Genomic DNA, 12,137 nt, shown 5'->3' with positions numbered 1-12,137 from the left:
ATGCGGCCACTTTCGGCTGCCTTAGGGGCGGCGTCCTCCAATTGGTCCAGACTTAGGGACCTGAACTCGTTGTCCATGGAATTCCAATGTCTGCGTTTCGCGATTCCCTCCTTGTCCGAAGGGGAACAACGTGGGAAAGGCGGCCGTAAAGTACGTGGAATCCTCCCAGTGATTGAGAGGTCAACCGGCCACGACGCCTATATGCAATTATAGGTTCTTGACGCTCCGAATTGGACGAATCCGACTGGGAGGCTGGCATGCTTTGACGGCGCTCCTGGTGCTGGGAAAGGAGCGCTGAGAGGTGCTCCAAGGTCACACGGTCGCTATCTAGTCGCTCGTTGTTTGAGTCTGCAAGCATCGACGCCGTAAAACAAACCACCTCATCGTCAGTAGCGGCGTCAGTGGAGGTGTCGGTGGCAGCGTCGACGGCGACCTGCAGTTCATTTTCGTAATGGCTGGCTTCTAGATCCACGCTGTAACCTTCATGGTCGTGGGTGTCAGATTCGGGTGGATGGATGATGCCCTCTACCAAGGCTGGAGGACCGAGGTCATCCTCCCATTGGTTTAAGGTGTCGTAATCAATCTGGACTTTATTCTCGTACAATGAATTTTTTTGCACGAGCCATTGGAGGACATGCGGTACGGGCTCCCTTCGTACACGGAGATACCGTTTCATGGCCGTCGGGTCAGGTGGATTTTTGCCGAGCCAAAAGACCCGAATGAATCTCTCCAGTCGCAACGAGGGATCAGGAAGAATCTCGAGTAGACGGGAAGGGTTTCGTGGGACCACGATCGCATGGCCCCGTAGAGCATCATAACTCACACGAATGAGGGCGGGACCCGGCCGCAGTTTCATGATGAGCATCAGAGGATGCGACAGAGCGATCAATCTTTCTTCAACGATCGTCAAGTCGCGGAGGACGTCAGGGGACTCCTGGCAAAGGTGAACATTGATATTATATTGTTTGCGGCGGAAAACTTTGGTGGATGGGTGTCCTTTTTGTCCGTCAACTCCTTGTGGCATGAAGAGCAAACACTGTACACGCCATTGGCAGAACCGCAGCAATCCAGTTTCCCATCGAGGCTCTGCAAAATTTCACTACCTTCCGGCACGGCAGTCCCTTCCGAAGGAATGAAGAGCCTGCAGACAGCGCACACAGATCTGGAGGCGGACTCGGTCGAGATGTGATAAAACTCCGAAACAGAACGAATATCTGAAGAAGAGAACTCTGGTGGGAAAATGGCGGAAGCTTCCTCCCGCTCAAAGAAATCCCGACCTGGTAGATCAGTAGCACTCCGAATGGCGTTCTCGTCCAATACTGTTGAAGCATGATCAGATCCAACCGGAACGCGAAGGGATTGAAACTGAAGGCAATGAAGAGCTCTTGCTCGAAATATGAAGACGACGTTCGTTGTCCTTTTTCGGCTTCGAGTTTTGTTTCTGGCGTTGCCGATGCCGGTTCTTGCTCTCACGACAACGCTCACAAGTAAAACCGGTCCAAAGAAGGGGAAGCTTCCTTGCACAGCTAGAGCAGATATGACAAGGCTCACAAAAACACTGATGATGGAAGGATTGTATGTCCCTGGATGAACGAGGATAGCGGGATACCTTTGTGTGGCCTTTGAGTGTCTCGGCACGAGGAAATGACCACGACTGGAAAGTCCAACTTCAACTTCGCCTGGGCCCGATATGACGCGGCTGCCAAGGAGTACAAGCTCGAAAAAAACAGCATATCAATGTTGATCGAGTGGATACAAGACACAGTTGATCGGTCCTTCCACAACAACGTCTGCAAACCGGAAAAGACTCTCGACGAGTGGTAGGTACGCGTGACTCGGAGAACGCGTTGACTCGACCGACCGAGAAGAGCGGAAGACAGTGTTGGAGATGTACGACGACGCCAACCGGCCACTCCACGGAAAAAGACTGGGGACACCGAAGACATGGACATTGAGGATGGATTTTGGACCCCGGATGCAGAATGCATGTGCAGTCACGAGTTCGCAGTCGGACCCTAAACCCTACTCGTGCCCGCACCCCCTATCGTTGACAATCGCCGAAAGGTGCCGGATGGTGGTTTTCTGCTCCTCGAATCGCAAGCATAACGCGGATCGGTTGTCGTTTTGCGTGGACACGACGTTGACGGTCGGCTCCAGGTTTACTTACCTAATCATGTATTATCATTACTGTATAGGGATAACCCCACCTCCCGCCACGATCCCCGCCCCAAACTCCTCCGCAGTTCTTGTCGTCACTATGTACAGTCCTTGTGCCCTCTTCAACACTCTCATGGAAGGCCAGCTGCCCCAATCGTCTGCAGAATACTCATCTCCGTGACCTGCCAAAAGTCTCCTCAGGTGAGCTACTTCACATGACTGCCTGCGCGCGAAACTTCCGCTCCATAATCATCTTCTCCAGCATCATTCCCTCGATCTCTTGCTCTTTACGCTCTTGGTCCTCCATCGCCTCCAGCTCCTTCACAAATCCTAGAGCCCTGGCATTCAAGGAAATGTAAACCAACTCGTTGACTTCTGGAAGGTGCAGTCGGATTGCGAGGTCTGCGAGCTCAGAAGCTTCGCTGGACTCAACACACCGGAACAGAGTGGATTATTCTCATACCTACAGCACAGTGCGTGGTAAAAATGATCATTGTGGCGCCGGAAATCGTAGAAATATTGCAGTCCAGCCCTTCCCACATACCGTACTGAAGGATCGCCATGTGAACGTCACACTTGTGCCCCCCGAGATTGCGACGGGCATTTCTGATTCTAAATAGTACGCCAGGAGGTGGAGGTTGCTCAATTGGCGTTCTTTCAGGGCCCGTGTGCACGAGATATTTCAGCTTTGGCTCTCCGACATATCAGAGGCTCGTCAATGAGCCCAGAACCTTGACCAATTTCTCAAGTTTGTTCCAGAACACCATGTTTACAAAACATCCTTCAGGACTGTTTTCTCCCTTATTTCCCTGGTCACTCCGCTCCACGCTTCGGTATCAGTCCCAGCTGTCGTCACTTGGTCATCCGCTCTGACCTCAGCCACATTCACAACGTCGGCGTCACTCGATGAATCACGGGCACGCTTCTCGCCAGCTGCGTAGATCTGCCAAAGGGACTGCAGCGTCACATACCTGTTCGCCAGCTCTGGTCCCGACATAACTGCGTTGGCAACGGCTTGGTCTCCCAGGGCTTCCCATCTGTCGCCCTCAACAGACACATGCGTCGTGATCCTAGTGGGAGGGATAACTGCTGACGATGACGAGCTTACGGCAGGTCTTTGCGAGGGGTCCTCGACTCCAGACTAAAAGGGGTCCAGGCGGTTGCCACCGGATTGTCGCATACCAATGCTTTGTCGATTGGTAGGTTGCTGTTCCAAGGATGACCATCTACCCGCCCTCTCTTGCCTCCGTTGGATGTCCTCATTCCTTATGCGTTTCTTGATCTGGGAGAGGAAGCGGTTCTTAGTTGCAACTCTGGCGGACATGCCCCCAAATGCCACACCGATAGCATCTCAAATTTCCTCCGGATTTTACTCTATGCTCCAATCGTGTTCCTGAATTTCGTCCAATAGACTGCTTCATCTGCGGAAGCCCATGAGCCCCCGGCCCTCAGATGTTCATACTAGCCACCTTGTCAGCGGGATTTTCGATTGCCTTGGCGAGCATTTCGTCGTGGGTTTGGGACCCCCTGTTTCGCAATCTGCTGAGAAGGGTCCCCATTCGCATTACCCCCAGCGATTCTATCTCTCCTGTTAAAGACATCGCTCATCTCGGTTGTCGTGAAGCTCTGTTTCTTGACCTTCCGGCCCAGGAAATCACTGCCTTGACTGCCATTAGCGGGGACCGGTCCGACAACCCTTCGACGAACTTTTTCAGGAGTGTTAGTCTTCTGGCGTCCTCGATCATTGAATTGAGGTCGCGGGCCGCCGATATAGGTCTCAATTATGGATTGCCCTTGATGAAGACTCATAATCCGATCAAACGCGACGTCGGAGTAGTTCTCCTCCGTCTGAGATGGGTATCTGGCCATTAGTGTTTGGCACAATAGCTCTCCTTTCCTTCTGATTTGTTTTGGGAGCAAGTCTGCAAATCTTTGAGCATCACCCCTCAGCCCCTTGCAAACAATAGTCGCCAACATCGAGTTCTTTTGTGCCGGGTCCTCAATCTTGTCAGTAAATCGGGCGGCGAATTACCTCACACCATCCAAGTACTATTCTTCAACAACCTCGTTTCTTCGTCCCTCAAAATTGGCTGACTGCGCATCTTCACTTCGTGAACGAGACGCACTCAGTCAACCGTCCACGCTGGATACCACAGGAGTCAAAGATCAAGAGATTGCAAGTTCGAATCCTGCGTCGGTCATCAAATTGACGACAGGGTCTTAGAAAATGTAACCAGTAGGCTTACTCGACAACTAAGTACTTCATGTCTGGATCGTGAACGGGATAAAAGGTCTGTTCCCAACGAAGACTGCGAATCACTGAGTATATATCTCCGAATTCGTCTTGGTCAAATCGAACGAGGATAATGTCTGGTCACTCTTGCGCCGTTTGTGTCTGTGGCTGAGCATTTGATCGAGAAAATTGCTTGAGATGATGTTTCTGGTGTGTGGTGAGGAACTCTGGACATGCAATTCAACTGTCGGCGACGGAAAAACACAGGTCATTACATAGGTTACCTAGATAGTTATCGCACAGGAAACATGCCCGGCATTGACCATCACACGGAGCAGTTTGACTCTAGAAAACCTCGTGAGGAGCCATTGCTGGTTCACTTTGATCGCCGGCAGTAACTAGCAAAGGCTTACGGTCGACCATGATGGTCGGGGGTGGAGCATATTCGAGAGCATATTCCCAGAGATTTGCTCTTCACTTTTCGAAAATCCGTCATTGACGAAAATCCGGATGTATCCCGGCTAACTACGAGTACTTTGGTTCTCATCATGCCCTCAGCCGCACCTGCATGTATCATGCATCGTCGTCGGGGCCGTCGCCAGTTTCCGTAGAGGGAGACGCAATGTCGGCCCTTCGAGGACTGTTGAAGTTCAGGACAAGCTAAAATTACATGCCAATATGCGTGACTCGCTTGGCCCATCGACTGTAGAGAAATGGAAAGACTTCAGAGATTGAATGAGTGCTATATACATACATCCTCGAGCATCTATTTCGTCCGGATGTGCTTGAGCTTCTTGGGCTCATGCAGAAAGTTATTCGCGTACGCTTTCGGCACAAACTTGCGCTCGTTGGGTTCTTGCACAAAGTATTCGTACCCCTGCTTCTCCGCGAAGTGGATGGCGTCTTCCTTGGTCTTGAAGTCCAGATGTGTTCCTTGCATGGCGTCGGCAGACGATTGCCAACCCATCAGTGGGTTCTCCCATCGGTGACCCCTTGAGAGAGGGTCCCAGTCCATGCGCCACGTACTGCTATGCATGGTGCCGGACTGCGTGGCCGGTTTCGCTGGCTTGTAGATTCTGACCCAGGATAAGCTGCCGCACATGTCCACTGGGTAAGTTCAAACTTACCGAACGGTTCGCGCTTGAAGATCAGTGGGAGCGCCGGACAGAACTGCTGCCGGAACGACGGGGCCGGGCTCACTGCCGTCCAGCACGCGCTTGGGAACGGGAGAGAACGTCCTAGGTGGGGACATGGTCAGAGCAATTGACTCTCAGCTGAAGAAGCTGCAAAAGCACTTACGATGTGCCATGATCAATCGTCGCATTGTAGTCCGGCTGGTGACGAGGAACCGCCTCGCGGGGCTCTTCCTGGTTGATCAAGGAGCTTCCCTTGCGAGGCGTGGTGGGCGCATCGGAGGGATCGGCTTTCGACGGCCAGTAGGAAGAGCCGCTGTTGAAACGCACATTCACGGGCGCGGCTAGGCGGCCTGCCCGGAGGCCGGTCCTACTCTGCACTCTCAGCAAAGACATGATTTCAGTCGATGCACGCGATCCAGGCAATGAAGGACAATCGTCGAGATTGAGATTGAAGCAGAACCACTCACTGATGCCGGAGTCGGAATCTCAGACTAACCAAAAACGGTTAGCGCATCGTGTGGCATCGGAACCTCAAAGTTCGTTCGGACACAGCGGCATTCTCGATTCTCCCACTGCACGTCTTGCGATCGCTTGGTCAATCGTCGATTGAGGTACGGCTACGGGTGTTATTACGCGATTTCGACTCGATTCGATTGTTCTCTTTCAATCACGCATTGCTAACAGCGGAATTCCGTGTAGATCAGTCAAGATGAGCTACATCACACGCCGGGCACTTTCGACCCTCATTCCCCCAAAGGTACGGCGCCGCAATCGTCTTTTTGCTTTAGATGCTTGTAACGCATACTAACGGTTGGTAGATTGCCTCGCCCAATGTATGTCACCCCCGCAAGTCGCCAGTCGCCTATTCTTTGCACACCCCCTTCCGTTTCGTTTCCCCTATATTTCCACATCCTTGCGATGCCCCGGAAACATCATCGCCGCGGCTCGCCAGCCTTTGTTACTCGCTTTGCTAACGACGAGCAGGCCATCGGTGCGGCCAAGGATGCTGCCCGGATGGATCGGGTCGTGAACTTCTACGCCCGTCTTCCCCGCGGCCCGGCTCCTGCGCCCAAGCCCACTGGGCTACTGGAGCGCTACGGTGAGCGCTACTTCGGCAAGAACCCGTCCGCAGCTCGTGAGTGACGCTTTTCCGAGAAACTCACCCGAATCCATTTTGCTGACACGTCATCTCACCAGCCATTTTCCATGTGATTGCCGGTCTCCTGGCTCTCGGCTACGGCATGGATTACTACTTCCACCTGCGTAAGTATCAAAATCGACTCTGAATGACTATTATCTACGCGCTGCTGACGGCATGTCATCTAGGCCACCACAAGAACCACCCTCACTAAGCGGGTCACATTGGGCCAGAGGGCTGATCCCAGCCATCTGTACATATACGTGTGAATGGAGATTTGGAGCAGTAGAAACTGCCATTGTTTCTCTATGCATGTTAGACAAGACAGCTACTTAAATCCAGCCATTTTCTTGAGTTCTCGAAGATTCAGTTCGATTCAACCGCCCACTGTAGACGACTACACTGGACACGAGCTTAGCCAACAAACAATCTTCAATTCTCTCGACCATATCGAAGGCAGTACAGTCGCATACATTCTTCATGCCGGGACTATTGACCTAGTAAAACTCTCATCCAGTACGTACCACATACATGTACTTACTGACCTTGCATCACTCGTCGTGACGAGCTGCTGACTCAGCGCGGCGTCACCACCGCATCCGATCCGCGCTAACCCGAAACGGACGTCCAGCTTGGCTCATCAAAACCACTCCAAGTCGAACAATCCTGATCAGTAGTAGTTCATCACGATACTCAAGCCTGCAAGTCTGCGCTCTCGAACTGAAGATCCCGGCAGTTGACTTCGACGCTGCAACGAGCGCTGCTTGTGTGGACTCCGCATACGCTCTTTGTGCACGGCGATTCTGACCGTTCAGCTGCGTGTCACTTCGGTGTTGATCTCGCCTCTTTGAAGCACGCGCTGGGCCTCTGGAGGGAAGCTCTGAGGCAGCAAGATATCCTTGTGGACTTGTGCCACTGGCCTGACCCGGTTTTCTGACGGTGAGTGGTCTGGCTTCTCGCGGACTTCGACCCCATCACCAAGGTTGCGGTAGCCTTGGCAGTTGCTGTCGCATTTTTGTGGAGCTCTTGATGCTGATCCTCGCTCTCAACGTGGTCGCAGCTTGATATTTCTTGCATCCCGGTGGCATGGCAGAGCAGACCTCTCACGATGTGGTAAACCAAACCCGGTCGGGATGCGATCCTTCGCCTTCCGACGTTCCTGCGGACACAACAACAGACAAGACCACTGGCGAAGGGGGCGCCGGGGGGACGAACCGACAACGAATCCAAAGCCCAAAGCAACTCGACTACCGCCGGGAAGCATACAGAAGGGGACAAGGATGGTGCCGTCGAGGGTGAGAAGCGTGCCAGCGGCACGTCCGAGGTGAGTTCTGCTGCTGGATTCTAGTCTGGCTCTGCAGGTTGAGCCGGAGCGGAGTGTAACTGATGCGCACAAACATAGGGAACAACGAAAGGACCAAGCGCGGTGGCCAGCCGGGCACTGGAGCTGAATGGCGTCGCATCGGTGTCAGACGGCAGCGAGGACACTACATCAATCGGCGGTTCCGATACTGATACCAGTCGCGCCGACGGCAAATCTCACACTACTCGCCCAGGCTCGCTCAAGAAGCCCAGCACCTTTAAACCAATATCCTTCGCCAAGTTTACGATTCCCAAACCACCCGGCTCGACCGCCCCCTCGAAGCCTGCGGAGAAAGGTACGTGTGTGCGCTATCACGTGGCCGAGGCAGAGCCTGAGGCTAACTTGCTTGGTACTCATAGCAAACGCGCCCTCCACGATATCCAGTGCATCGCCTCAGCCCAGCACTCGACCGCGTTTGGTTGCCAAAACCACAAGTGGGTTAAGTTCCCTGTCCAGATCATCCTCATCGGGTCTGAAGAGTGGCGCCAGCGGGCCAGACCCCAATCAGGTCTGGAACAGGAACAAACGTGAGTTGGTTTTGCTTTCCGGCTGGCGACTCATAACTGATTTCGTTTTCCAGCCGCACCTCCTCCACCCACAACAAAGCATCTCACCGATGAAGAGCTGAAACAACAGTACGGCATTCATATGACCTCTCGCATCCAGGAGGACGGCACAGGAGGGGAAGCCAAGTGGGCGGACATCGATGACGACGAAGATGATTGGGCTCCGGAGACGATCGAGTGGAACGATGGCACCAAGGTCACACTCGCGCATACCGAGAGCTCCCTGTCTACGACCGCCCGGGATAAGGATGCGAAAGACGCCAAAGACACAAAGGAGAAAGAGGCGAACGAACCTGTGACAAAAGGAACTTCGCCCGTTCCCACGCCACCCGCTCAGCCTTCGCCTCGTGAACCTCCGAAAACTCTTGCCTCGCGAAACCAAACCTCCGTAGGTCCCAACGCGACGGTCTTGCGGGTAGGTGCCAATGCCGAGAGGCAGCAGCAGCAAGTGAAGGCTGCGGCGGCGAAGGCTTCCGGAGACCAGTCGTCGAGCGCTGCCGGTAGAAGCCCGGCGCCACCACCGGCCAAATCGCCATGGGCGACTCTCCCCCCCATCGACAGGGTATCGCCAATTAACCCGCCGGTGCAGCAACCTCCTCCGTCGTTCGCCCGGGGCCCTCAAAGGGAGCAGCGGAGTCCGGACAAGCTCGCCAGCTCTGTCCCGACTCGGGAGATCGCTGCGGACGATTTCAACAGATCCTGGCGCGATACCAATCCGAACACTCCAAAAGAGCTCTACAACTCGCAGTCAGGAAAATATGAACCTGTCACGGAGACCCGGAGGGGCATTCTGCGAAGCGATCATCACCAGATGCGTCCTCCGGCGCTTCTGCAACGTCCCGGACCTAATGAGCAGTCCAAGCCCGCGGAGCCTTCTCCCGCCTTTCAAACGCACAGAACAAGCCATCAAGACGGGCCCTGGATGCGCAGGCGCACCTCCTCAAATGTCAGTGGGGGCAGCGGCGGCTTCGGTCGACGGATGTCGCTTAGCAGAGGCGATAGGCCGCAGGATGCCAAGAGGGAACTCCAAGTCATCAACGGCGCAGCTGATCGCTCCGTATCGCCCGGAGCGCCAAAAGACAAGGCCAACCGCGATGTGTCGCCAAACCAGCGTCCCAATGGGTATGCTTGGCAGCCGCGTAACAGCATGGCATATGCTCCTCCTGGATCTCAGGTCGGAGCTACTCATGGCCAAGCATCGTCGCAAGATCCAGCTGCTGCGCAGGCCGCGGTGGAGGATGCAATTGCGCTGCAAGCTCGTATCATGAAGGAAAAGAGGGAGGAAGCCCGCCAGCGGAAACGCGAAGAGGAGGAAAGAGAAGAGGCGGCGCGACGGGAGCGAATTCGGCTGAAGCTGGAGCAACTTGGACCGCCGCCTGAGAAACCCAAGGCGGAGGACAAGTCTGCTGCGCAGAAGTCAGAGTCTGCACCAGCATCCTCGCAGCCGACTGTTCGATCTCCCCCCAAGCCATCCGCTCCGGCATCGACGAACGAGCCTAAACAATACGGATTGATGAAGATTCAACAACCAGAGCCCGCCAAAAAGTTTGCCAGCCCAGATGAGAAGACGCGTGAGACGCCGCAACAGGCTACCGCTGGCCCACACGACTCGCAGCCAGAGCCGGAGAAGAAGATGGATGTTGCCAAGCCAAACGGCATTCTGACGCACGACGAGCCGCGTGGCCAAGCCAAGGATCAACAGGGGAACCGGCCCACGGAGGACAAGAACGAGGCTCGCTGGAAAGCACCGTTGAATGGACCAGGCCAGTATACTCCTTGGGGTCCTCCGGCCGGCGCCAAGCTGGGTTCGCATGCATCTCCCAACTCAAACCCCTGGAAACCGTTGAGCACCGACAAGGCTCTAGGTAATGGCACGTTTGATCGCAACCTCACGGCTTTTTCGACCCGCGACTATCCGCTCCGGCCTGTTGGGCTTTCCGACGCTCCTCCGCAACCGTTCAGCGGCGCAACGAACCAGCCGCCACTTACACTGCCGCCTTCTGAACCCGGCCCCGGAGTCTATGAGCCATTCCATCCCATCCCGCGACCACGACCGATCGGTCCTCCGGGTTCTCAGTGGTCGGCTGAGGCTCGTCGAAATGCCACGGCGGCCTGGAACAACTTCCATCGCGTTGCGGCAAAGCAGGATGCGGAGGATAGAGAGAAGTTCCAGCGCGAGTTGAACGCTCTCCGTGAAGAAGGCGCGCCGGCACCGACCTTGCCGAACTTTGCGGAAACTTGGCGCCAGGTTCGGGTAGGCGACCAACCTGGTCAGAGACAGGTCGTCGGAGTCACCAAGTCGGGAGACGGTCTCGGACCGTTGCCGCCTCTCCATGGCTTTGACGCTCCTGTGGATGGTCTCCCGTTCGTCGACAACCATGCACGTCCATTTTCCAATGTCACTGGCCGCGGCTCACGGTTCTTCCCACCTGTGGGGGACACGCGGAACCGCGCAATCAATGGCGGAGAGCTTCGAGCTCGCAGCCCGTCGCCTCCGCCTCCCGAAGAGCTGTCTAGCCACCCGGTGTATACCGGTGATTCGCAGCGGCCGCAGGTCCATCTCCCAAACCCAAAGCCTGTTGTGAAACTTCCTCCCAAGACCAGCCCACCGCCCCCCGTTTCCAAGCCGGTGACGTTTGCCTCAATCACTGCCGCCCCGCCTACTAGTCGTAACGCGATGGAAGCATCCGCTGCGGCGAACACCTGGCAGGAGCGGATCAATAGTCTGTTTGGCAAAAAGACAACGCCGGCCGAGAAGAAGGGCACGCTGGCGATTAACTCGGCAAGCAAGGAGCCACTTGAGGATTCGACCCAAGCGACCTCCGCTGCTGTCTTGCTTCCCCAGAAACACGCGACGGAGCTGCTGGCAGCCGACGCGGGGAAGGTGGCGTCAAGGGAGGTCGAGGAAGAGGAGGCGATGTTTGAAGATCGCGAAGCGGGCTCGCTGCCAGTGGTGCGAGTGCCGCCGATGGCACCTCCGAACGCCTGGCGTGCCGCGCAGCCTCCTCCGGCGCGACTGCGTCCGAAGATCCTGAAGCCGATGCAGGTGCACAGCATCGACCCGAACATAGTGAGCCTGTTCATTGAGACCGAGCCGTCCGGGCACCTGCAAGTCGTGATTCGCTTCCCGGGATCAGCGGAGCTGACATCCAAAACTCTGCCGAAGAAGGCCGCGGACGCAATCATGCGACCAAAGAGCGGCTCCAGCCATCGCCGCGGCCGACGGAGTGGTAAAGCCCGCGGCACCGGCGGGGCGGGCGGTTCGGGCAAACGACAGGGACCGTCCGGTCGGGGGACTCGGGGCAAGGGCACAGAACGGCCAAAGAACGAGGAAAGCTCTGGGACTACCACCGCGCAAGCATAACCGATTTCCTTCCCTGTTGAGATCACCTCTCTCACTCTATCCCATCAAATACCTCTATCCTTTCTCCCGTCTTCCTATTATCCTGGTCGGTTGTGATGAGTTCCGAAAGCCATCCGGCCATGGTCTACGTATACTTTAGTCGTTTTTTTATCAACAACCATGCTGCTTTTATTGTTAGGG

The 12,137-nt window shown here is 55.3% G+C and overlaps 4 protein-coding genes across 4 annotated transcripts; 1 reads left to right on the top strand and 3 right to left on the bottom strand.

The window, feature by feature from the left end:
* Positions 1-52: 52 nt before the first annotated feature.
* On the bottom strand, positions 53-865 carry VTN31DRAFT_251 (uncharacterized protein; the record flags this gene model as incomplete). The annotated part of the gene is made up of 1 exon (XM_069402686.1): positions 53-865. The coding sequence occupies one exon, from the start codon at positions 863-865 to the stop codon at positions 53-55; it is 813 nt and encodes a 270-aa protein (XP_069263107.1).
* Positions 866-3,630: 2,765 nt separating this feature from the next.
* VTN31DRAFT_250 (uncharacterized protein) lies at positions 3,631-4,134 on the bottom strand (the record flags this gene model as incomplete). The annotated part of the gene is made up of 1 exon (XM_069402675.1): positions 3,631-4,134. One exon carries the CDS (start codon positions 4,132-4,134, stop codon positions 3,631-3,633), a length of 504 nt encoding a protein of 167 aa, XP_069263106.1.
* A 1,022-nt stretch (positions 4,135-5,156) lies between these two features.
* Positions 5,157-5,919, bottom strand: VTN31DRAFT_249 (uncharacterized protein; the record flags this gene model as incomplete). Its single annotated transcript, XM_069402663.1, has 3 exons — positions 5,157-5,466; positions 5,518-5,628; positions 5,690-5,919. 3 exons carry the CDS (start codon positions 5,917-5,919, stop codon positions 5,157-5,159), a joined length of 651 nt encoding a protein of 216 aa, XP_069263105.1.
* Positions 5,920-6,235: 316 nt separating this feature from the next.
* VTN31DRAFT_248 (uncharacterized protein) lies at positions 6,236-11,957 on the top strand (the record flags this gene model as incomplete). The annotated part of the gene is made up of 8 exons (XM_069402652.1): positions 6,236-6,283; positions 6,345-6,359; positions 6,511-6,661; positions 6,724-6,789; positions 7,897-7,988; positions 8,067-8,322; positions 8,387-8,554; positions 8,608-11,957. The coding sequence occupies 8 exons, from the start codon at positions 6,236-6,238 to the stop codon at positions 11,955-11,957; spliced, it is 4,146 nt and encodes a 1,381-aa protein (XP_069263104.1).
* Between the last annotated feature and the right edge of the window lie 180 nt (positions 11,958-12,137).

The sequence above is a fragment of the Thermomyces dupontii genome (genome assembly GCF_041956625.1).
Source record: "Thermomyces dupontii strain NRRL 2155 unplaced genomic scaffold VTN31scaffold_1, whole genome shotgun sequence".
Classification (NCBI taxonomy): Eukaryota; Fungi; Ascomycota; class Eurotiomycetes; order Eurotiales; family Trichocomaceae; genus Thermomyces; species Thermomyces dupontii.
This window is presented reverse-complemented; position numbering and strand designations above follow the sequence as displayed.